At 46.3% G+C, this 26,586-nt stretch overlaps 1 protein-coding gene and 1 long non-coding RNA gene across 2 annotated transcripts in view; one reads left to right on the top strand and one right to left on the bottom strand.

The window, feature by feature from the left end:
- Nucleotides 1–265: 265 nt before the first annotated feature.
- Nucleotides 266–19,552, bottom strand: MED6 (mediator complex subunit 6). The gene is made up of 8 exons (XM_069731579.1): nt 19,394–19,552; nt 18,894–19,053; nt 11,247–11,338; nt 9,495–9,577; nt 8,991–9,099; nt 7,525–7,640; nt 2,809–2,836; nt 266–2,342 (listed from the first exon to the last, which is right to left on the bottom strand). Exons 1-8 carry the CDS (start codon nt 19,512–19,514, stop codon nt 2,215–2,217), a joined length of 837 nt encoding a protein of 278 aa, XP_069587680.1. The 5' UTR covers nt 19,515–19,552; the 3' UTR covers nt 266–2,214.
- Nucleotides 19,553–21,227: 1,675 nt separating this feature from the next.
- Nucleotides 21,228–26,586, top strand: part of LOC138658045 (uncharacterized) — a 42,198-nt gene continuing 36,839 nt past the window's right edge. Inside the window, exon 1 of the long non-coding RNA XR_011317310.1 lies at nt 21,228–21,300. This is a non-coding gene — a long non-coding RNA (uncharacterized lncRNA). The remainder of the gene's footprint in view (nt 21,301–26,586) is intronic.

The raw sequence follows: 26,586 nt of genomic DNA, 5'->3' as shown, positions 1-26,586 counted from the left end.
CTACTGACACTAAGCTAAACTAAAGTGCATAATGCCAGTCGGTGGGGTGTACACTGCAGAGGAGGGGCTAACTTTTTTTGTGCATAGTGTCAGCCTCCTAGTGGCAGCAGCATACACCCATGGTTCCTGTGTCCCCCAATGAGAGGCGATAGAGAAAAACATTTTTGATCCTAGTCACAAATCAAGAGCTTCCATTCAAATCAACGGATCCATGAAGGAAGGAAAAAAACCAAACAAACAAAAAAACAGACTGCACACAAATCAATCCTGGTGTCTTCAGAATGTTGCCTCTTTATTACATTTTAATTGGTAGGATAGAGTTGGATTTTTTTTAATGCACAAGTGAAAAACATGCTACAAATATAGAAAAAATGGACACATTAAAAAGGATGAAAATCTGAATCAGGACACTTATGAAAAATGGGCAGTATTTTCCATGTGGGCAAAAGAAAAGACGTGTGAACAAGCCAACAGCGGCGTCTTTGGTCATGTGACTGACATTTGCATTAGATTCTATCCATTCATTGGATTTGCCACCACAGTAAACTACAACAAAGGGTTAATGTTATGGTGTTACAGTGTCAAAGCAGTAAGACAAAACAGCATGTCCTGTATAGGAGGGGCTTGCATGGCTTTTTTTTTTGCAGTGCAGCTCCACCTCCCATTATGCAACACCGATGGTAAAAATCAATTTATATTTGCTATGCCCCTTTAATTAAAGGGTTTGTCTGATCAACAGCTATTAATGACCTATTTATTATGTATGGAATAAGTCATCAGTATCAGCTCAGTTGGGGTCTAACATCCAACAACCCCCACAAGTTCCTGCCGCGACTCTGTTCCATGTGTTAACATCCGACCACTGCTGGAGCTTGTGGGGGTGCCAGGTGTCTGTTTCCCACCGATCTGATGCTGATGACCTATCCGAAAGGCTAGATCCTTGATATCTGGTGACCAGACAACCCCTTTAAGTTACATGATGCACATAGCCTTGATGTAATATTAGAATAGTCGTCCAAACTTCCTGTGCTGATCCAGAAGCACTGACTTGTCCATGATGAGATAAAGCTCCGAAAAGCATTTGTGGCTGGCACACACCGGTTAGTCGGGCACTGAGGCCCATCCCCTTCATTTACACTAGGCCTTGCTGCCATTTCCTCCACAACTGGTGCAAGGAGCGCACTTACATCTTGCAGCCACAAGTCCCACCACCAATCAGAAAATAATGGCATATCCCAGTGACCAGATAGGAAAACCCCTTTAAAACTTTGCTTTTAGATTTGTTCACGTGGATTTAGGACAGGTGGAATAGTCTGATGCAAAATCATCTTACAGCTGCTCCAACCTCTGACTGAGCCAGTGACCACTCCTGTACTGGCAGTAGTCTTAGGGTGGTCTGACATTGCATTGTGTCCCCTTTGAAGCATTCGTCCGAAAGCCCCCCGTAAAACGGTGTCCGGACTCATGCACTGACAGGGCCAATAGACGGTAGTGGAGACGGCAGAGAGAATGTGAGCTCTGCTGTGAACTTTTTTCGGGAACGTACACCTACAGGAGGCAGACACAGACATAGTGCACTGCATCTGAGTGTCTGCCTCCGATAGACGTACACTCCTGAAAAAAGGTTGCAGTCTTTGACCGTCAGCGCATGCGTCCGGATCCCATTTTTCGGGGAATTTTGGATGCATGCCCCGACGGGGACACAGAATGCAAAGTGAAAGCACCCTTACATGCATTGAAAAGGAAGGTGGGCTCACGTACAGTCACAAATAAGTCAAGAAACAGACCACATGTACTGCAGCGGTCCTGTCTGGTAACCCATAGTGTTCTGTCCATGGGGGGCTACAGCACAGGATTGCTTCATTAATCTGTCAATGACCAATGGCTTCCTTCCCTGCTATAGAGGCAGAACGTAGAAATGATACCATTTTCAGCCCTTCCAATCTGTATATAGGACAAGTCTGTGAGCAGAGATGAGCCGGATGTTGTCCTTTCAGCGCTATGTCAGGTGTACAGATAAACCAATAACACGTTTGTATTTATAAAACTTACAAAAATCAACATATTCCCCTTCTCACAGCCTCATCCATGAAGAACCGTAATAGAAAAGTTCCCTTTACAAGTTGTTAGGACTAATGACCATGTATACAGCTATGTACAATGTCCGTGTGTAATGGCAGGACCCTCCACTCTGTTACTAAAGTCCCGGACAGTCTATTGTAGCCTCATTCTCTTCTCTGGCGGACCTTTGGGGGCTGCTCCCTGAGGGGCTTTGACTGGTTCCTTTTCTTCTTGTTTTATGGTTTCAGTCGGTAGCTCCGGTTCTTTTTTTATTGGCTCAACTAGGAACAAAAAATTCAATTTATTCAATTTCAGTTAATACCGCGGTTTACGATATGTTACCCATTTGTCACCTATAATAATGGTAGATAAGGGTTACATCAGTGGGGTGGCACCGTGCCAGTCACGATAACATGGCAGGGAACAACACAAGCAAAAAAAGGGTCCCTGTGCAAAGACAATATGGGCCCAGTGCAGTCTAATAATGCACAATTCCACCTGCTTTGGAGATGGATGTGGCCCCCTTACCCCTGGGGCCCCTGTGCCCAAATGGTATGTCTGCCCATATGGTTATAGTCCATGGGCAGCATCCATGCATCCCGCTCCCGGCCTGGTAATAGGAGACCCTAATCTCAAAGTCCCTGGAAGTCACCGCACTCCTAATCTAACCCCTGGTAATAAATATTAGGGATATATTACACCCCCACACATCATGGGCAGCATTTTGGTAATGAGATGGATACTTACCAAGCACTGGCTTCTCCCCTGCTTTTTGCTGCAAAATAAAACATATCAGAAAACCTGTTAGTACTTTTCTCTTTGTCTTCACGTCATTATCACAAGACGTCTGGACAGACAGTGTAATGTGGGGGGCACTTTAAAGGGGTATTTTAGCCATTTCACAATTTGTGTTACCACTTCACTACCTTGGGGTTTTCGTGTTTCATTTTTAACTCCCCTTCTTCACAGAGCCATAACTTTTTTATTTTTCTTTCAATATGGCCACATGAGGGCTTGTTTTTTGCAGTTGTACTTTTGAACGACACCATTGGTCTCAAAGGGCAGTGAAATTGCAAAAGAACGTGCAATTCAACAATTTTTTTTTTTTTTAGTCATGTGCACTAAATGCTAAAATTCACCTGTCATTGTGATTTTCCACGTCATTACAAGTTTACAGATACCCAACCTGTCTAGGTTCTTTATTTAAGTGCTGAAAAAAAATTCCAAAGTTAGCGGAAAAAAAAAATAAAAAAATGTTTTTTTGCCATTTTCAGAGACCCGTAGCGTCTCCATTTTTCAGGGGTTGGGTGAGGGTTTATTTTTTGTGCGCCGAGCGGAGATGTTTAGCAATACCATTTTGTTATAGAAATTATGTTTTGATCACCTATTATTGCATTTTATTGCATTGTTGCGGTAACCCCCAAAAAAGTAATTCTGGCGTTTTAATTTTTTTCTTGTTACGCCGTTTACCAATTGGATTAATGCTTTTTGTATTTTGAGAGATCGGGCGTTCTGAATGCAGCAATACCAAATATGTGTATTTTACATTTTTTTTATTTTATTTTGATGGAGCAATCTGAACATTTATACACTGCTCAAAAAAAAAAAAAAAAAAAAAATCAAGGGAACACTTAAACAGCAGAATATAACTCCAAGTAAATCAAACTTCTGTGAAATCAAACTGTCCACTTAGGAAGCATCTCTGGCTTGTCAAGGTAAGGAGGCTTATTCGCCGCACGGCGAATAAGCCTCCTTACCTTGACAAGCCAGAGATGGTATGTCACTCTCCATAAGGAGATACGATACCCCTTAGACCCCAGTCCAGAGCCTCTCACCTAGCCAAATCCGTTCTCATGCTTCGCACTGACGAGGGCTAACAGCCCGAAATACCGTGTCTGCGAATTGAGATACTGATTTGGCTTTTATCCTAAGTCATATTGCACGACTCGTTTAAAGGGTTGATTGTGACTTGTGGGATCGCTACTTCCAACAGGTGGCGCTATAGAGTCCTCTTTTTCTCAGAAGAGGCAATTTGTACTTGGGAAACAACACTGTTTGACAATCAATTTCACATGCTGTTGTGCAAATGGAATAGACAACAGATGGAAATTTGATGGCAATTATCAAGACACCCTTAATAAAGAAGTGGTTCTGCAGGTGGGGACCACATCTCAGTACCAATGCTTTCTGGCTGATGTTTTGGTCACTTTTGAATGTTGGTTGTGCTTTCACACTCGTGGTAGTATGAGACGGACTCTACAACCCACACAAATGGCTCAGGTAGTGCAGCTCATCCAGGATGACACATCAATGCGAGCTGTGGCAATAAGGTTTGCTGTGTCTGTCAACGTAGTGTCCAGTGGTTGGAGGCGCTACCAGGAGACAGGCCAGTACACCAGGAGACGTGGAGGGGGCTGTAGGAGGGCAACAACCCAGCAGCAGGACCGCTACCTCATCCTTTGTGCAAGGAGGAACAGGAGGAGCACTGCCAGAGTCCTGCAAAATGACCTCCAGTAGGCTACAAATGTGTATGTGGCTGCAGAAAGAGAAACCGACTCCATGAGGATGGTCTGAGTGCCCGATGTCCACAGATGGGGGTTGTGCTGACAGCCCAACACCGTGCAGGACGATTGGCATTTGCCACAGAACACCAGGATTGGCAAATTCGCCACTGGCAGCCCTGTGCTCTTCACAGATGAAAGCAGGTTCACACTGAGCACATGTGTCAGACGTGACAGAGTCTGGAGACGCTGTGGAGAGCGATCTGCTGCCTGCAACATCCTTCAGCATGACCGGTTTGGCAGTGGGTCAGTAATGGTGTGGGGTGGCATTTCTTTTGAGGGCCTGCACAGCCCTCCATGTGCTCACCAGAGGTAGCCTGACTGCCATTAGGTACTGAGATGAGATGCTCAGACCCCTTGTGAGACCATATGCTGGTGCGGTTGGCCCTGGGTTCCTCCTAATGCAGGACAATGCCAGACGTCATGTGGCTGGAGTGTGTCAGAAGTTCCTGCAAGATGAAGGCATTGAAGCTATGGACTGGCCCGCCCGTTCCCCAGACCTGAATCCGATTGAACACATTTGGGACATCATGTGTCGCACCATCCACCATGGTCACGAAGCACCACAGACTGTCCAGTAGTTGGTGGATGCTTTAGTCCAGGTCTGGGAGGAGATCCCTCAAGAGACCATCCGCCGCCTCATCAGCAGCATGCCCAGGCGTTGTAGGGAGATCATACAGGCACGTGGAGGCCACACACACTACTGAGCATCATTTCCTTGTCTTGAGGCATCTCCACTAAAGTTGGATCAGCCTGTAGCTTCATTTTCCACTTTGATTTTGAGCATTATTCCAACTCCAGACCTCTGTGGGATATTAGTCGTGATTTACGCTGATCATTTTTAGGTTTTATTGTTCTCAACACATTCCACTATGTAATGAATAAAGATTTACAACTCGAATATTTCAGTGATATCTAGGGTGTGGGATTTTAGTGTTCCCTTTATTTTTTTTGAGCAGTGTATTTTAGCTTCTTTTTTTTTTAACCTTTCACATGCTTCAAGTCTCCACAAGAGACTAGAAGCTGTGATCATCTGTTCGCCTGTGCTACACACAGTAGCGCTGCAGCCATGCTTTGTGTAGCTAAAATGATGACCTGCTTTTGAGTGTTGGCCACTAGGCGGCGCTCATAGCATTCCGGCAATGACGACCAAAGGGGGCTTGTGCAGACCCCAGGTTGTCATACCAGTCCATTGGCAACCCGCGGTCATGTGACACAGGCACCGATGGGCAGGATTAGTGACGCACGTCTGACGCAGCTATGTTAAATGCTGTTGTCGGAGATTCATTACATATAAAATTTCACACTAAAACCATGTCTGTATTGCCTGACATAACATGCACTGGAAAAACCTCACCTCCCCTCACCAAGCTCATCTCCCCTCACCATGCAGTACAGGACATCACGTGCCTCTTATGTCCATGCCATCTAATCTAGCCTTTCCTTCTCATCCGTGGGAGGAATTGTGTCATTGGCTGACTGAGTACATAACATATTTAACTGAGTACATGGCATATTCTGACTAAAGTCTACCTGGCAACTAGCTGATTTAGCACTCTTAGGAGCAGCTGTCACCCTTATTTTCCTTTCTACATCATGCCATTCTGCAGCTTGAAGTCTGTCATTCTTATGAATTTCACATACTTTATACCTTCTAAGATTCTTAGACATTAGTTCAAGACATCTGGCCTAAGTTCCATTTTTTGGGTGTCTGGAAAGTACCGAGGAACCATCTGGCCTAGCTCATATGGTCAAGTTGAGCAATTGATTATAAACTAGCTGAGTATATAGATACTAGCTATTGAACCCGTTCTACGCCCGGGTGGCGAGCATTTATATTGGTATATGGTCTTCATCCTGGTATGTGCTGCTCCATCCTGCGCCCCCATCCTGTCATGTGCTGCTCCATCCTGCGTCCCCATCCTGTCATGTGCTGCTCCCATCCTGTGCCCCCATTCTGACATGTGCTGCTCCCATCCTGCACCTCCATTCTGACATGTGCTGCACCCATCCTGCGTTCCCATCCTGTCATGTGCTGCTCCCATCCTGCGCCCCCATCCTGTCATGTGCTGCTCCTATCCTGCACCTCCATTCTGACATGTGCTGCTCCCATCCTGCCATGTGCTGCTCCCATCCTGCACCCCCCCCCGTTCTGTCATGTGCTCCCCTATTCTGTCATGTGCTGCTCCCATCCTGCGCCCCCGTTCTGTCATGTGCTGCTCCCATCCTGCGCCACCATTCTTTAATTTGCTGCTCCCATCCATATGCCCCGTACACTGCTCCATAAAGGTTTATGGCCCCCATAAGATGCTCCATAGTATATGCCCCCGTACACTGCTCCATAAAGGTTTAAGTCCCCCATAAGATGCTCCATAGTGTATGCCCCGTACACTGCTCCATTATGGTTTATGGCCCCCATAAGATGCTCCATAGTGTATTCCCCGTACGCTGTTCCATAAAGGTTTATGGCCCCCATAAGATGCTCCATACTATATGCCCCCGTACACTGCTCCATTATGGTTTATGGCCCCCGTACACTGCTCCATTATGGTTTATGGCCCCATAAGTGACGCACGTCTGACGCAGCTATGTTAAATGCTGTTGTCAGAGATTCATTACATATAAAATTTCACACTAAAACCATGTCTGTATTGCCTGACAAAACCTGTACTGCCAAGTGCAAAATGGGCCTATTTATCACGTGTAATACACCTGTACAATGTCCGGCATGGGCTCTTGCCACGCCTTAGTGCAGTGCGGCTCCACGGTAAATAGCTACAGTAAGTGCACATTTTGTGAGACGCAAGAACGAGGCATTGGATACCTTGCAGTGAACGGATACGCGGGGTGCGATGCTGATAAACTGGACACGTTTCTTCAGTTTCCTGCCATTAGGACTTACCTGAATAAACTTGGGTGGAAACTTGTGACGGAGCTCTAGAAGTAAAGCGTCTACCCTCTGTCTCTGGAAGTAGGAGCTGGCTTCTTCCTTCTTTTTAGTCTTTGGTTTGGCTTTGTCTGTGATGAGAAATACAGTGTACAACATGAACAGAAGGAATAGGCTTGACTCCATATTCTGCAGTGATCTGGGGAGGGGGGATTAAGTTTTGGGTACAGGGGGCTTCCTTCACTATTTTGCAGAATCATCGATCCTCTAATATACTTGTATTATCAGATTGGCTGCATGTGAGCCAGTGTGATTGCAGGACTCCTGAGACTACGTATCTCCTTCTGACAGCAATCTGCATTAAAGCGTTTGTAAACTAAGACATCAAGTCATCAATATCAGATCAGGGGGGTCCGATTAGCCTTCCAGGGTACAGCAGTTCAGCTCTTTTTGAAATGAATGCGAAGAGCCACTAACTGTGATGTTCCTTCTCCCTATACTTTTTACACCCAGTCGCCACTAGAGGTTAGAACAGTGAATGGTGAGGTGTCGTGCTTCCCCCTCCCAGCGATTTTATATTGATAACTTATGATAATGATAGTTCAACAGTAATTACTGGACAACTCATTTAAATATTAAAATGGGTTGTCGAGGTTTGGAGGTCAAGTCTGCAGTCACTCTGTGTGACTGCAGACTTGTCAATCCTCACAGTCAGGATTCTCTGATACCAGCGATGTGAGTGGGCTGTCATGTGACCAAAAATGTGATTTGCATACTTCGGGCCACATTCAGACTAGATGTATCTGTCCTTGCTCAATACACTTGTCTAGTCAGCACGTGACCGCATATATGCAATTCACACACTCGAGGTCACACGCCTGGCAACGGAGAATCCTGACAGCATGCACACCGCAGGCTTGAGCTCCAAGCCTAGACAATCCCTTCAAGATCCAATGTGGAATTATTACAAATTATTTTTAGTTGATGTCTAGGCATAAGTACTGATGACCTATCTACAGGATAGGCCATCAATACCAGTGGGATTGCGATACCCAGGGCCCCAGCAATCAACTGTGATTTTCTCTGAAGACAATCGGAGGAAAAAACTCTGATTGAAGGTGCTCTATTCAGCGTTTTTAAAATCCAACCACCTCCAGAGCAAAAATCAGCTGATCAGTGGAAGCACTGGGTGTTGGAAACCCACTGATCTGCTATTGATTGCCTAACCTGTAGATAGGTCATCAATACCTATGCCTAGACAACCCCTTTAACATGTGACCCAGACACCACATGATTTTAATAATTAGACATCTTCCAGTGGATAGGTGACAAATGCTAGATTGGCGTGGCTCTGACACTAGAATCATCAATCCGGTTATGTCCATTACATTTAGGAAAAGCCCTTTATTATAAGTAGTTTGTGCCAACTGTGAACAGTCAGCCTCCTCTACGGTTCACTCCTGTGCACTATTATATTATACCTCTCTCCTCTTGGTCTTTAAAGTGCCACCAGTAACCTTTAGAAGGATGATAGCGGCAGTAAGACATGGCTTCATCAAATGCTGACTGGATCCCATGAATGGCAGTAAGCTGGAAAATCAAAGAACGGGATCAAGGTAAGGTTTAATGTTGTAATGCAAGTAGAAAACCATTGCAAAAGAAAATCTATTTCACCAATGAAATACATCAGCATTGCAGCAACCAATCTGGAAAAAAAAAAGTCTAGAACACTAAACTATATCTATAGGAATACGCGCAACAATTACATCAGCAAAAATCTCATGTTACATCTCTCCACATGACTGGGGGTTTATTAAAGCAATCGGGTAACATAGTAGGTGCAAATAGGGAAAGAGGAGAGCGGACAACTTCAGAGACAGTCACGACCGCTCAGCCAGCAAGACGTAAGGCCGTTATAATCACAGACCCACAACAGCATATAGTTTCCCATGAATGCATAGATTGAGGCCCAAAATGGATTCTACCGCTCTGGAGTTGATAACAGATCCGAGATCTGGAGCCTGGTAGATCACACCTGCTATGATGTAGTAGTCGGCCAGCGGTATAGCTGCGGAGAGAAAGCAACAGGTCAGAAATTCTGTGCAAGAGTAGAGAAGCTCCATACATAGAAATAGAACATAGAAATATTGTATATGGACATCACGGAGAAGCAGTTAGAAGCAGCTGCTGAAGGAGCATATATATATATTTATCAGGCATTCCAAAATTACAGAATTTTTGAAAGATGCATCACTGCCTTATTTTGCATCCTTCTATCCCAAACACTGTAGTGCAGTGCCGTTTACCATGGTCAGTTCAGGTTCCTTCAGAAGTTACTTTCAACTGCTGCTCAGCAACAACATTTAAAGGGAATCTGTCAGGTCCCCTATGGCCTCCAACCCAGCATCATTCACTTATTTTTCAGTAAAATCCCTGCCTAACCAGCCCTGTATTTTTCTTATCAAATGAGGTATAAAAAAAAAGCATTTATGCTGCCCCAGTTTCCTATGTTAATGAGGGCTTTGACTAGTCAATGGGGCGTTAATTGCCCCTTACTAGTCAGCTCCTGTGGGCGTGATAATTTGCACGAGCCAGGATTATCGCCACTTATGCAGATCTTGCGTGCTAATTCCAGCAGCGTCACTGCGTCTATGAAACTGTATGCTTCCCGGCTTCAGAGGTGTGCACTGCCCATGACCGGAAGCCATCTTCTGAACTAATAAGTGAATGCTAGTGGGTTGAAGGGTATGTGGTACCTGATAGATTCTTTAAAGGGAACCTGTGTACGGGGCTTAATACCTTCTCTACTCTCTCCCCCTGTACTGAAAGAGGTAAAGCCCTGTCCACAACCTGTTTACAGGCAGTGTAAGGATCGCAATGAGTGCAGCTGAAAGCAGCTTCTAGAAGGAGCATGAACTGGGCATTGAAACAGCACTGCAGCATGGTGTGAGACAGACTAGGATTTAGAGTAAAGTAACGAAGTATTACAAAAATGTTTAGCTTTGCAAAGCCTAATAAATAATATATTTGTAGACAAATTGTTTCAGAAGTGGGGTCTCATTTAGGACCCAAGGTTGACAGCGGCCACAGAGAAGATTTCTTGCTGCGATGGACCCAATGAGTCAATATATTATACAGAAAGCACGCTGATATTTCCCTGTAGAGGTGCCGTTAGACCTTGATGCCAGATTCTTCTACACATTAGTGCTGTTTTCTATATAGAAAATCATTGGGATAGGTCATACTCACTGACACAAGGGCAGGTTCATACACCAAATCACAGCATAATGCTATGGAGGAATTGCACAGGTGCAGTATGCTGATGAACGGGCACTCATATTCATGAGCAGTTGGCTGGTTAGTAGTATACCTGCATATACATAAGACCTCTATAGGGCGCCGGTCACACAGTCATGATGTAGTGCATCATGCCAATTCACAGCCTACACCTGTACTATTAGATCAAGAGGCCAACCCAAAACCCATACTGGATACAGGCCATCACGAGGAGACCCTGCTCACGTGTTTTACAGCTCCCAATCTATTTTATTTAGAAATACAGTAGCAGGGGGTTTATCACTACATTCCGAGGCCTCCATGCTGCGACATCCCCTGCGAGAATTGTAAGGGGGGGTTACATTGCTCATCATCTGGCTTTTCCAGAAACAGATATAGCCATCTTTATGTGCACAATATTACTTTATATCTGGCATTAGTCACACTGTATCTACACTCACCCTGTGAAGGTGACTGCCGCTGCTGCTTCCTTATGATGAACAATATTGGCTCTTGTGCATGCAGCAAAATGTACTCCACACCGACCATCTGACTGATACAGACATAAAAGTCACAAGGTTAACATCAGTACAGTAATTCTCTGGCCCAAAGACCCTTTGTTATGCTGGGGAATAACAGACAATGCAGTTTAATATTATAATACCATCTGAACCAGTCACTTTATCCATGGTGGAGCCATGGAGAGATCATACAGCCAGCACATTTATGGTACCCGGAGCTCATCTCCCCTCACCATGCAGTACAGGACATCACATGCCTCTTATGTCCATGCCATCTAATCTAGCCTTTCCTTCTCATCTCTGGGAGGAATTGTGTTTCACATGCTGGGCAGCAGTGAATGTGGTAACAGCAAAGCAGACAAAGTAATTGCAGCACTAACTCACACTTTGTAATAGAGTGGCTTGTATGCAATCTCTGAGAGGAATCATGGGACTGGTTCTGTACTCAGCCTTGCTACTTCTGAGTTATGACCTAGTTATCTCATCTTTTGTTCAGGAGCGCACCGCTCCTCTGCCTCCCGGCCACCTGGTTGCCAGTGACTGTGCGCTCCTGAAGCCTCACAGGTCAGATGAGTAATGTTATGGAAATTTGGTTTGGGATGAATCTATCCCCGTGTGTGCTGTGGCCGTTCCCAATTATCAGATCAGATATGTTGAGCGCTCAACAAAGAATGACTGACACGAAAGTGACAGGATAACATTCCATCCAGATCTCCTGGTTTAATCTTTGATACATAGTTTTATAGATGCGTATAAAAGGGGGTGGTTAGTAAATTAACATACACTTTAGCTATTATTTCATTGGCTGACTGAGTAGATAACATATTTAACTGAGTACATGGCATATTCTGACTAAAGTCTACCTGGCAACTAGCTGATTTAGCACTCTTAGGAGCAGCTGTCACCCTTATTTTCCTTTCTACATCATGCCATTCTGCAGCTTGAAGTCTGTCATTCTTATGAATTTCACATACTTTATACCTTCTAAGATTCTTAGACATTAGTTCAAGACATCTGGCCTAAGTTCCATTTTTTGGGTGTCTGGAAAGTACCGAGGAACCATCTGGCCTAGCTCATATGGTCAAGTTGAGCAATTGATTATAAACTAGCTGAGTATATAGATACTAGCTATTGAACCCGTTCTATGCCCGGGTGGCGAGCATTAATATTGGTATATGGTCTTCATCCTGGTATGTGCTGCTCCATCCTGCGCCCCCATCCTGTCATGTGCTGCTCCATCCTGCGTCCCCATCCTGTCATGTGCTGCTCCCATCCTGTGCCCCCATTCTGACATGTGCTGCTCCCATCCTGCACCTCCATTCTGACATGTGCTGCACCCATCCTGCGTTCCCATCCTGTCATGTGCTGCTCCCATCCTGCGCCCCATCCTGTCATGTGCTGCTCCCATCCTGCACCTCCATTCTAACATGTGCTGCTCCCATCCTGCCATGTGCTGCTCCCATCCTGCACCCCCCCCCCCCGTTCTGTCATGTGCTGCCCTATTCTGTCATGTGCTGCTCCCATCCTGCGCCCCCGTTCTGTCATGTGCTGCTCCCATCCTGCGCCACCATTCTTTAATTTGCTGCTCCCATCCATATGCCCCATACACTGCTCCATAAAGGTTTATGGCCCCCATAAAATGCTCCATAGTATATGCCCCGTACACTGCTCCATAAAGGTTTATGGCCCCCATAAGATGCTCCATAGTGTATGCCCCGCACACTGCTCCATTATGGTTTATGGCCCCCATAAGATGCTCCATAGTGTATTCCCCGTACGCTGTTCCATAAAGGTTTATGGCCCCCATAAGATGCTCCATACTATATGCCCCCGTACACTGCTCCATTATGGTTTATGGCCCCATAAGATGTTCCATTGTATATGCCCCGTATGCTGCTGCAATATATAAAAAAAAAAAAAACACATATTCACCTATGGTCGCTGGGCGCCGAGTGCTGGGGGGCCTGAGCAGGCGGGGACACCGGCGCGCTGTGGGGGTCAGGTGCCGGTATCGCCGCCAGCTCAGGCCCCCCAGCACTTACTATATTCACCTGGCCCCGTTCCACCGCTGCGCGCCGCCATCTTCCCGGTCCTCTGGCTGTGACTGTTCAGTCAGAGGGCGGCGCGCATTAAGCGCGTCATCGCGCCCTCTGAACTGAAGGTCACAGGCCGAGGACCAGGAAGATGGCGGCGCGCAGCGGTGGAACGGGGCTAGGTGAATATAGCTCATACTTACCCTCCTGGCGGTCCCTGCTTCTCTGTTGGAGATCGCGGTGTGCGTTCAGTGCTTACGCATACCGCGATCTCCTGGGACCGTCACTCTGAGGCCCAGACTGCGCCGGCGCTTGCGCAGTCTATAAAGGCTTCGGACAGAGTGACGCTCCCAGCGTTAGATTATAGATATTTGTGTTTATATGAGTATATATGATTATAAAGGAGTATACATGCAAGTGAGATCTACATGATATATATATTTCCATCACAGTAGCATGGTCACACTAGTGGTCCGATGCGAGGGGCTTCTAGCAGAGGCAGTTTAGTCTCCATTACTTGGGAGGAGCGCCAGGATCCTGAAGCTGGATAGATCCAGTGACGTGGTGCTTGCACGATGTTAAGCATAGGGAGCCTATAAGTGGCATGCGCTCATTCCTTAGGTTACTGGCCAGTCTGACAACTGCAGTGGTGGCTTGTAACATAGGCAACAAGCTGTTCACAGTATAATTAAAGGGAACCTGTCACCCCGTTTTTTCAGTAGGAGATAAAAATACCGTTAAATAGGGCCTGAGCTGTGCTTTGCAATAGGGTATTTTTTGTCCCCTGATTCCCTACCTATGCTGCCGAAATACCTTACAAAAGTGGCCTTTTTCGCCTGTCAATCAGGCTGGTCAGGTCGGATGGGCGTGGTCACAGTGCCGTTTCTCCCCCACATCTTGCTTATGTTCCTGTTGGTGGCGTAGTGCTTCTCGCATGCGCAAGTGCCGAATGCACTGCGCAGCTGTAGAAAAAGAGCGCGCTCGCCGCTATTCAGCGGTTTCTCGGTGGGCGCGGCCATCTTCCTGAGGCCGCGCGTGCACAGATGGAGTCTCCTGCTTCCCGGGGCTTCAGGAAAATGGCCGCGGGATGCCGCGCGTGCGCAGATGGACATCGCGGCGGCCATTTTCCTGAAGCCGAGATTCGAACGCTGCTTCAGGAAAATGGCCGCCGCGATGTCCATCTGCGCACGCGCGGCATCCCGCGGCCATTTTCCTGAAGCCCCGGGAAGCAGGAGACTCCATCTGCGCACGCGCGGCCTCAGGAAGATGGCCGCGCCCACCGAGAAACCGCTGAATAGCGGCGAGCACGCTCTTTTTCTACAGCTGCGCAGTGCATTCGGCACTTGCGCATGCGAGAAGCACTACGCCACCAACGGGAACATAAGCAAGATGTGGGGGAGAAACAGAGCTGTGACCTCGCCCATCCGACCTGACCAGCCTGATTGACAGGCGAAAAAGGCCACTTTTGTAAGTAAGGTATTTCGGCAGCATAGGTAGGGAATCAGGGGACAAAAAATACCCTATTGCAAAGCACAGCTCAGGCCCTATTTAACGGTATTTTTATCTCCTACTGAAAAAACGGGGTGACAGGTTCCCTTTAAAAATCCTTTTATTCTTGAGAGAAGACAGAATTTTTTGTAATAAGAGATAAGCATGTTTTGCAAGTTTTTAATTTTAACCATGTAAGAACTTGAGGCAACTTCTTTAAGTAATTCTCAAGTGTTAAACACTTAAGAGTCCAAAATTACCGCTCCGCTTTATAGGAACACTGCAATCCGACCATAATAAGGGGTGTGAAAGGGAATCCTGGAATCACGCACCTCCAGCACTGCGCTACACATAATGAAGTCTACCAGTTTTGCCTGGTGTTTCTTATGATAAGATCCAGTTCTTAAGTCTGTGATCAGATAACAGGACCTGACCGCTGGGTCTCCGGCCTCATTGGCATATATGAGGCAGTCAGATCAGGTTGGGAGACCTACTTGCCAGGCTGGGTATTCTGATCTGAGTATGGGCCAAGAACATGAACTGTGTGTAACTGGTGTGAGGCAGCGACCGGTGTTACATGTGAGGGTCGCTATGTGTCCCCCAGGATGTGCACGGAGGCGTATTGAGGCCATGGAAGTGCATTGCAGTGACAGGCATAGTTGTAATTGCAATGCAGAATAAAAAGGAGTATTGGTCTTGCACAAGCTATTTGTCCAGGGCACATTAAGGCTATGTGCACACGTTCAGGATTTCTCGTAGAAAATTCCTGAGAAAAACCTGAAATTTTCTGCAAGAAATCTGCATGCGTTTTTGCCGCGTTTTTTCCCCCGGACATTTCTTAATGCATTTTGTAGTGGGAAATCCGCAAAAAAAATTGTAAAATTAATGAACATGCTGCGTTTTTTACCGCGATGCATTTTTTTTGCGGAAAAAAAACGCATCATGTGCACAAAACACGCGGAATTCATTCTAAATGATGGGATGCTTATTGTATGCGGGTTTTTTTTGCGGTTTTATAGCGTTTATCGGGAAAAAACACGATAAAAACGCTAAAAAAAACAGCAACGTGTGCACACAGCCTTAAGGAAACCTGCTCTAGGATTTTATTTTTAAAACTGCCTACAGGACAGCAGTGGGGCAGACAGTTTCCTTCCAGGCCGGGTTTTAGAGGTGGCCTGTGGCCACAGGTTGTTTGTAAAAAACCCTGAAGCAGAGGGTTTGGGTGTGTCAGTGAGAGTGGAATTTTGCAGCGAGCAGAGCAGTCGGCTCTGTAAAAGCTCAGCCTGTGTGAGAGTTAAGGCACGTTCACACATTCAGTATTTGGACAGTATTTTACCTCAGTATGTGTAAGCCAAAACCAGGAGAGGAATAATCAGAGGAAAGCTGTAATAGAAACATATGCACCACTTCTGTATCCATCACCCTCTCCTGGTTTTGGCTTACCAATACGGAGGTAAAATACTGACCAAATACTGAAAGTGTGAACGTGGCCTAACACAGAGCCCAGCAGAGTGAACTCTTAGCAATCCGCAACGTGATACGGTGGTAGTTGCCCTCGGCAACCGAACACATTTTTGAACTGTCGTTTCCTGGCTGCGATCCAGAGGATACCGAGTGCTGTACACTTTGTGTGAGTTTTTGACATTAAACACATTTTGCTGTGAACTTTCCCTGTGGTCACTGCCTGTCACACTGCACCCACCCCGCTGCACTACAACTAAGACTGGGCGAACATAGCTATAATTGCCTAAAGTAAGAACACATAAGGAATCTTATGTATAAATGACAGTGAATATAAAAGGCATTTCCTGCAACAGTCATTTAGATTCCAAAATGTCATTTGATCAGGATCAGTCCACTCTACATCACTGGTATTTTAGTAATTGCTTGTATACTTCATGAAATACAAATCCTGACACGTTTTCTGTTAACACTCTACATTGTGCTATTCCTCCTGGAAATAAAGTGCTAAGGCTAGCTTCACATTTGCGGTTGAGTCAGCAGTGTTTCGTGCGCAACTGCATGGCAAAACGCATGATAACACTGTGTTTTTTATCTGCATCAACTTCCGCATGACGGATTTAAAAAAAAAAAGCAACGTTTGCACGCGTTTTTGCATGCGTTCATGTTGTTTATGAAAAAAATTTTCAAGGAGAATTTCACTGACACATGCTCATGGGATTTCTGTATATAGACCCTTGTGCAAACGCAAGTCCTTGCGTTCTCATAGACTGTAATGCATTGTTTTGACGCACTCCTTCCGCAAGCGTCAGTATGCGTATGGCGGCGGAAATTTGACACCCAAAAAATTCTAACATGGTGCGTCTGCCGCAGACCGCGAAAATACACATGCGTAAGCAAACGCGGGCGAACACATGCAAACGCACTTGCATTTACAATGTTAACGATGAGAGAGAAAGAGACTCTCCAGAATGGAAAATGCATGATTTGTTTAAAAAACGGAATCCGTTGCTGGATTCCATGATTTAACCTCACATTTCATCCATTTTTCACGGGATCCGTCGCTGTGCATTTTTTCGATGGACAGAAAAAATGTTCCTATGTCCGTTTTCTCTGGCCGCCGGGAAAAGGATTTTTGACAGATCTTCAAAAAACGGATTAAACGTGAAGCAATCCAGCGCTAATACAAGTCTATGAGAAAAAAAACCGATCCGGCGGCAGCTTGCCAGATCCGTTTTTTTTCAAAATTCGCTGGATTTAGCCTGACGGCAAAGACAAGCATTTCTAACAAACATGTCAGAAGAGGGAGATGAGAATCACGGTGCCTGAACCACGAGCAGCGTAAATCAGAGCCTGACTGTGCGATTGCAGCCGTGTAGGTTTCACTCCAAAATTCTGCAATGTTTTCAGAGAAATATACTTTTTCATGCTGCCAGGGAAAGTGTCTCCGATGTCCATGATTGACAGGTCACTATTAGTGATGAGCGCACGTGCTCGTTACTGTGTGACTCGAGCACCCGTGATACTTGGTGCATACTCGGAGCACCCTAGGCAAACTCTAGAAGTGAGATGCACACACTTGCTAGGCGGCCAGAAAAAAAAAAACGTTGTGTTGGGTGCTGTCACAACGAAAACAAGGATGAGAAAGTTTAGAAGTAACACAAAATTCTTAAAAGCCAGCAACGCATTTCAAAATCGATCTGATTTTTTTCTTCAGGTTGTCATACCAAGAAGTATATAAAGTAACTTATAGAGAAAGCCGTGATCCATGGAAATGACATGTCCAACCTACTGGCGAGTATCAAAACCCAGACACAATCTGAGGAAGAAATCAGATCGATTTTGAAACGTGTTCCTGTCTTAATGAATGTTCGTGGTTTTTCTACAACCTCTCATCATCATGACAGGGCCCACCACAACGCCTATTTTTTTCTCATTTTATGACTGGGAATTGTGTAAAGCCGGTTTCACACTTGCGTTTCAGTCCGCAGCGTACACCTGCGGATCTTAAAAGAAAAAACTACGCAGGCGTACGCTGCGGACTGAAACGCAAGAGTGGAACAGGCCTTAATGAGCTGCTCTGCCAGCATTAACGGGTGGAGCAGCAGTCTATAAGAGGACACCAGGTCACTACTACTCTCATCACTCCACCAGGTGAGCAGAGTCTCTCCCCTTGTCCCTGCTTCTTATCACCAGGACTTCATGGAGCCTCCTACGTTGTCTTCTACATACACACACAGGTAGAGACCTGTTAGTGTAAGGGAGCAGGACGTGGACCTGCCTCTGACTAGTCACAGTATGCTTTACAGAGAAACGCGTCAGCATCTCGGTAACGCACAGCTGTAATAACGCGTCAGAGTCTGATTGCCATGGTTCAGGCACCATGAAGCTTGTCACAGGTTCACTTTACCAGTAGTGGGACCTAATGAGGATCTGTATAGAAGCCTCAGCACGTCCCATCACCTGGTCACGCTCTGGAGATGTGGTCTATATGTTCAGCCAATCCTCTTGTTTGCCCAGGTATGAGCGGTACCAGAGATGGCCGGCAGCCACTTAACCCTAAGACCTCCCCCATGAACAACAAGTCAGTCCCCGCAGAACTTACTTCAGGTGATCGAGGGTTAACCGCTGCATTTTAACCACTTCATTATTGCAAGTGCGGTCATAGAAGGGGTTACTCCTCTCCGAGAAATAGTCCAGGACGGTGCCGGTGTTTAATATGGGGATCCAGGAGCTGTCCACCCACGAGATGCTCAGCAAGTTATCTGCAACAGATCGGAGGGGTGGGGAAATCACCGAAAACTCAATGTATGCAGCTTCCAATAGCTCTGCTTGCTGTCACTGAATAGGATCCAAACTTCACCATTATAGCTACAGTAATGAATGAGAGGCAGCCTGCCCTCACTGGGGGGACCGTGTCTACATATATAAAGCTGCAACAGATCCTGGAATCCACTCGATCTCCCTCAGTCACGACTGTACTAGGGGATCCAGTAAGAACTGACAGCTGAACGCTTCTTTATGAGGCCCAGCCCCGGACTATGCCCCTCCTCGTATATATCAGCCGCCATGAGGCAAAAAAATACCCCGCAGACAGTCACTAACCTCTAATATCCACAGCCGCCATGCTGAAACGCACAAACAGACCCCTGGAACGCAGACAATACGGTGTCAAAATAGTGCGTAAGTGTTTCCGGTGCGGCCATTTTGTTGGAGACTTCCCCATGCAGTATAGCGCCGCGCGTCACTGACTGAACACCTCACACAGGGTACTGAGGACAGGAGTACTACAGCTACCGCTCCTGTGCTCTGGTACGCGAGATTAGAGCGCCCTCTGTGTGTCGGAGGACTGCATTAAAGTAACTCTTGAAAATGTGGAATTGGGGAAAAGCTGAATCTATCATTTCCCAGAGAGAATAGTCCTGTGTGGAGGGAATAATGGGCTCAGTCACGTGTCACCCAAAATATCTCTATATTTATTTTCTTATGGTCCACAGAACCACCTGACCATTTAACCCTTCCCAACAGGGCACATATCCACCTTTGCCTTTACGTTTTTTCTTCCCTTTCTATCAAGAGCAATAACGTTTGTTTGTTTTTTTTCATTTTTACATCTATATCACTGTATGAGGGCATTTTATTGCAGAATAACCAGATAGTGTGCAGTGAAATTGTGAAGAACAAAAAAAGAACACATTACCGACATTATTTTGGGAGGGGGGTTAATGCTGTAAATTATGTAGTAAAAATGAACCTGGGAGCATGATGCTCCTAGTCAGTATGATGACAGTGATGGTAAACTTGTATAGGGTTATCTATATATCCCTATACAATATATGTATTTGTTTCTTATAATATTTTATATATATATATATATATATATATATATATATATATAGCATCTCTGCCCTTGTGTCCAGCATATCTGCCCCTGTGTCCAGCATACTGCCCCTGTGTCCAGCATACTGCCCCTGTGTCCAGCATACTGCCCCTGTGTCCAGCATAATGCCCCTTTGTCCAGCTTTCTGCCCCTGTGTCCAGCATCTCTGCCCCTGTGTCCAGCATATCTGCCTGTGTCCAGCATACTGCCCGTGTCCAGCATACTGCCCCTGTGTCCAGCATACTGCCCCTGTGTCCAGCATATCTGCCTGTGTCCAGCTTTCTGCCCCTGTGTCCAGCATACTGCCCCTGTGTCCAGCATACTGCCCCTGTGTCCAGCATAATGCCCCTGTGTCCAGCATACTGCCCCTGTGTCCAGCATAATGCCCCTGTGTCCAGCTTTCTGCCCCTGTGTCCAGCATACTGCCCCTGTGTCCAGCATAATGCCCCTGTGTCCAGCATACTGCCCCTGTGTCCAGCATACTGCCCCTGTGTCCAGCATATTGCCCCTGTGTCCAGCATAATGCCCCTGTGTCCAGCATACTGCCCCTGTGTCCAGCATACTGCCCCTGTGTCCAGCATAATGCCCCTGTGTCCAGCATACTGCCCCTGTGTCCAGCATACTGCCCCTGTGTCCAGCATACTGCCCCTGTGTCCAGCATAATGCCCCTGTGTCCAGCATAATGCCCGTGTCCAGCGTTCTGCCCCTTTGTCCAGCGTTCTGCCCCTGTGTCCAGCATACTGCCCCTGTGTCCAGCATACTGCCCCTGTGTCCAGCATAATGCCCCTGTGTCCAGCATACTGCCCCTGTGTCCAGCATACTGCCCCTGTGTCCAGCATACTGCCCCTGTGTCCAGCATAATGCCCCTGTGTCCAGCATACTGCCCCTGTGTCCAGCATACTGCCCCTGTGTCCAGCATAATGCCCCTGTGTCCAGCTTTCTGCCCCAGCGTGTCCAGCATTCTGCCCTGGGCCCCCCACCCGGATCGCTGCTCTCAAAAAAAAAAAAAAAAGAGTTCTTACCTGGCCCTGCAATCGCATAACTAATTTTGCTCTTCCGTCTAGGGACACTACCAGCAAGAACCCGCGGGAGGCTGAGGAGGTGCTTATGCAAGTGGACTCACTACAGAAACGTGAGAGTAATGAACACCGTGAATATCGTTTTCGTGAGGGCTTATGTTTTTACTGCGGTTAATCGGATCATTTCCTCATTAACCTCTTAAGCCCCAAGGGTGGTTTGCATGTTAATGACCGGGCCAATTTTTATAATTCTGACCACTGTCCCTTTATGAGGTTACAACTCTGGAACGCTTCACCGGATCTTGGCGATTCTGACATTGTTTTCTCATGACATGTTGTACTTCATGATAGTGGTAAAATTTCTTCGATATAACTTGTGTTTATTTGTGAAAAAAATGGAAATTTGGCGAAAATTTTGCAATTTTCCAACTTTAAATTTTTATGCCCTTAAATCACAGAGATATGTCATGTAAAATACTTAATAAGTAACATTTCCCACATGTCTACTTTACATCAGCACAATTTTGGAACCAATAATTTTTTTTGTTAGGGAGTTATAAGGGTTAAAAGTTGACCAGCAATTTCTCATTTTTACAACACCAATATTTTTTAGGGACCACATCACATTTGAAGTCATTTTGAGGGGTCTATATGATAGAAAAAAACCAAGTGTGACACAATTCTAAAAACTACACCCCTCAAGGTGCTCAAAACCACATTCAAGAAGTTTAATAACCCTTCAGGTGTTTTACAGGAATTTTTGGAATGTTTAAAAAAAATTAACATTTAACTTTTTTAACAAAAAATTTACTTCAGCTCCAATTTGTTTTATTTTCCCAAGCGTAAGAGAAGAAATTGGACCCCAAAAGTTGATGTGCCATTTGTTCTGAGTATGCCGATACCCCACATGTGGGGGTAAACCACTGTTTGGATGCACGGCAGAGCTCGGAAGGGAAGGGGTGCCGTTTGACTTTTCAATACAAAATTGACTGGAATTGAGATGGGACGCCATGTTGCGTTTGGAGAGCCCCTGATGTGCCTAAACATTGAAACCCCCCACAAGTGACACCATTTTGGAAAGTAGACCCCCTAAGGAACTTATCTAGATGTGTGGTGAGCACTTTAACCCACCAAGTGCTTCACAGAAGTTTATAATGCTGAGCCGTAAAAATAAAAAATCATATTTTTTCACAAATATGATCTTTTCGCCCCCAATTTTTTATTTTCCCAAGGGTAAGAGAAGAAATTGGACCCCAAAAGTTGTTGTGCCATTTTGTTATGAGTATGCTGATACCCCACATGTGGGGGTAAACCACTGTTTGGGCGCATGGCAGAGCTCGGAAGGGAAGGAGCGCTGTTTGACTTTTCAATGCAAAATTCACTGGAATTGAGATGGGACACCATGTCACGTTTGGAGAGCCCCTGATGGGCCTAAACATTGAAACCCCCCACAAGTGACACCATTTTGGAAAGTAGACCCCCTTAGGAACTTATCTAGATGTGTTGTGAGAACTTTGAACCTCCAAGTGTTTCACTACAGTTTTTAAAGCAGAGCCATGAAAATAAAAAATCATTTTTTTTCCACAAAAATTATTTTTTAGCCCCCAGTTTTGTATTTTTCCAAGGGTAACAGGAAACATTTGACCACAAACATTGTTGTCCAAATTGCCTGAGTATGCTGACACCTCATATGTGGGGGGGAACCCCGTTTGTGCGCATGGCAGAGCTCGGAAGGGAAGAAGCGCCATTTGGAATGCAGACTTAGATGGATTGGTGTTGTGAATTCTGTGGCCAAGCTCCCTCCTGTGCTCGAGAGTGGTACTTCGGCTGGTTCTGTCTATGAGCTTCCTTTGGTGGATGAGAGTGGTACTGCGGCTTCTGAGTTTCCTTCCTCAGGTGATGAGGTTAAGTCGTTAGGTGCTGCTCTATTTGACTCCACCTGGTGCTTTGATCCTGGCCTCCAGTCAATGTTCTAGTATTGGTCTTGCTTCCTCCTGGATCGTTCCTGTGGCCTGTCTTCCTGCATAAGCTAAGTTCTGCTTGTGTTACTTTTGTTTGCTATATTTTCTGTCCAGCTTGCTATTTTGGTTTTTCTTGCTTGCTGGAAGCTCTGAGACGCAGAGGGAGCACCTCCGTACCGTTAGTCGGTGCGGAGGGTCTTTTTGCCCCTCTGCGTGGTTGTTTGTAGGTTTTTGTGTTGACCGCAAAGCTATCTTTCCTATCCTCGGTCTATTCAGTAAGTCGGGCCTCACTTTGCTAAATCTATTTCATCTCTGTGTTTGTATTTTCATCTTTACTCACAGTCATTATATGTGGGGGGCTGCCTTTTCCTTTGGGGAATTTCTCTGAGGCAAGGTAGGCTTATTTTTCTATCTTCAGGGCTAGTTAGTTTCTCAGGCTGTGCCGAGTTGCATAGGGAGCGTTAGGCGCAATCCACGGCTACCTCTAGTGTGGTGTGATAGGATTAGGGATTGCGGTCAGCAGACTTCTCACGTCTCAGAGCTCGTCCTATGTTTTTGGTAATTGTCAGGTCACTTTGTGTGCTCTGAACTTCAAGGTCCATTGTGGTTCTGAATTACCTGTTCATAACAAATTGGTCTGCAGGCGTCACGTAACATTTGCAGAGCCCCTGATGCACCTAAACAGTAGAAACCCCCCACAAGTGACACCATTTTGGAAACTAAACCCCCCAAGGAACTTATCTAGATGTGTTTTGACAGCTTTGAACCCCCAAGTGTGTCACTATAGTTTATAATGCAGAGTCGTGAAAATAAAAATTAATTTTTTTCCCACAAAAATGTTTTTTTAGCCCCCCAAATTTTTATTTTCCCAAGGGTAACAAGAGAAATTGGACCCCAAAACTTGTTGTCCAATTTGTCCTGAGTACGCTGATACCCCATATGTGGGGAGGAACAACCGTTTGGGTGCATGGCAGAGTTCGGAAGGGAAGGAGCGCCATTTGGAATGCAGACGTAGATGGATTGGTCTGCAGGCATCACGATGCATTTGCAGAGCCCCTGATGCACCTAAACAGTAGAAACCCCCGACAAGTGACACGATTTTGGAAAATAGACCCCCCAAGGAACTTATCTAGATGTGTTTTGACAGCTTTGAACCCCCAAGTGTTTCACTACAGTTTATAACGCAGAGTGGTGAAAATAAAAATTAAATTTTTTCCCACAAAAATGTTTTTTTAGCCCCCCAAATTTTTATTTTCCCAAGGGTAACAAGAGAAATTGGACTCCAATAGTTGTTGTCCAATTTATCCAGAGTATGCTGATACCCCATATGTTGGGGTAAACCCCTGTTTGGGCGCACAGGAGAGCTCGGAAGGGAAGGAGCACTGTTTTACTTTTTCAACGCAGAATTGGCTGGAATTGAGATCGGATGCCATGTCGCGTTTGGAGAGCCCTGATGTGCCTAAACAGTGGAAACCCCCAATTCTAACTGAAACTCTATTCCAAACACACCCCTAACCCTAATCCCAACCATAACCCTAACCACACCCCTAACCCTAACCACACCCCTAATTCTGACACACCCTTAACCCTAATCCCAACTGTAAATGTAATCCAAACCCTAACCCTAACTTTAGCCCCAACCCTAACTTTAGCCCCAACCCTAACCATAACTTTAGCCCCAAATCTAACTCTAACTTTAGCCCTAACCCTAACTTTAGCCCCACTGTGCCTGGCACTGTGATGTAGACAGTGTTGCTCGGTCTCTATACTGTGGCTGGCACTGTGATGTGGGCTGTGTTGCTGGATTTCTATACTGTGCCTGGCACTTGATATGGACAGTGTTGAAGGGGCTCTATACTGTGCCTGGCACTGTGATGTGGACAGTGTTTTTGGGTCTCTATACTGTGGCTGGCACTGTTATGAGGGCAGTGTTGCTGGGTCTCTATACTGTGCCTGGCACTGTGATGTGGACAGTGTTGCTGGGTCTCAATTTTGTGCCTGGCACTGTGATGTGGGCAGTGTTGCTGGGTCTCTATACTGTGTCTGGCACTGTGATGTGGGCAGTGTTGCTGGGTCTCTATACTGTGGCTGGCACTGTGATGTGGGCAGTGTTGCTGGGTCTCTATACTGTGCCTGGCACTGTGATGTGGGCAGTGTTGCTGGTCTCTATACTGTGCCTGGCACTGTGATGAGGGCAGTGTTGCTGGGTCTCTATACTGTGCCTGGCACTGTGATGTGGACAGTGTTGCTGAGTCTCTATACTGTGCCTGGCACTGTGATGTGGGCAGTGTTGCTGGGTCTTTATACTGTGCCTGGCACTGTGATGTGGGCAGTGTTGCTTGGTCTCTATACTGTGGCTGGCACTGTTATGTGGGCAGTGTTGCTTGGTCTCTATACTGTGGCTGGCACTGTGATGAGGGCAGTGTTGCTGGGTCTCTATACTGTGCCTGGCACTGTGATGTGCCCAGTGTTGCTGAGTCTCTATACTGTGGCTGGCACTGTGATGTGGGTAGTGTTGCTGGGTCTCTATACTGTGCCTGTCACTGTGATGTTGGCAGTGTTGCTGTGTCTCTATTCTGTGCCTGGCACTGTGATGTGGGCAGTGTTGCTGGGTCTCTATACTGTGCCTGGCACTGTGATGTGGGCAGTGTTGCTGGGTCTCTATACTGTGCCTGGCACTGTGATGTTGGCAGTGTTGCTGGGTCTCTATTCTGTGCCTGGCACTGTGATGTGGGCAGTGTTGCTGGGTCTCTATACTGTGCCTGGCACTGTGATGTGGGCAGTGTTGCTGGGTCTCTATACTGTGCCTGGCACTGTGATGTTGGCAGTGTTGCTGGGTCTCTATTCTGTGCCTGGCACTGTGATGTGGGCAGTGTTGCTGGGTCTCTATACTGTGCCTGGCACTGTGATGTGGGCATTGTTGCTGGGTCTCTATACTGTGCCTGGCACTGTGATGTGGGCAGTGTTTTTGGGTCTCTATACTGTGGCTGGCACTGTTATGAGGGCAGTGTTGCTGGGTCTCTATACTGTGCCTAGCACTGTGATGTGGACAGTGTTGCTGGGTCTCAATTTTGTGCCTGGCACTGTGATGTGGGCAGTGTTGCTGGGTCTCTATACTGTGTCTGGCACTGTGATGTGGGCAGTGTTGCTGGGTCTCTATACTGTGGCTGGCACTGTGATGTGGGCAGTGTTGCTGGGTCTCTATACTGTGCCTGGCACTGTGATGTGGGCAGTGTTGCTGGTCTCTATACTGTGCCTGGCACTGTGATGTGGGCAGTGTTGCTGGGTCTCTATACTGTGCCTGGCACTGTGATGTGTGCAGTGTTGCTGAGTCTCTATACTGTGGCTGGCACTGTGATGTGGGCAGTGTTGCTGGGTCTCTATACTGTGCCTGGCACTGTGATGTGGGCAGTGTTGCTGGGTCTTTATACTGTGCCT

Source organism: Ranitomeya imitator, chromosome 1 (genome assembly GCF_032444005.1).
Source record: "Ranitomeya imitator isolate aRanImi1 chromosome 1, aRanImi1.pri, whole genome shotgun sequence".
In the NCBI taxonomy this organism is placed as follows: domain Eukaryota; kingdom Metazoa; phylum Chordata; class Amphibia; order Anura; family Dendrobatidae; genus Ranitomeya; species Ranitomeya imitator.
The sequence above is the reverse complement of the archived record's forward strand: the minus strand, read 5'-3'. Positions and strand labels throughout refer to the sequence as shown.

Coding starts and splice junctions, on each gene's coding strand:
- MED6 (XM_069731579.1), bottom strand. CDS start 19,514: ATGGGGAAGTCTCCAACAAAATGGCCGCACCGGAAACACTTACGCACT. Junction 9,100..9,494: donor CTGTTATCAACTCCAGAGCG/GTAGAATCCATT, acceptor TTGATTTTCCAG/CTTACTGCCATTCATGGGAT. Junction 7,641..8,990: donor TAAAGACCAAGAGGAGAGAG/GTATAATATAAT, acceptor TTCTCATCACAG/ACAAAGCCAAACCAAAGACT.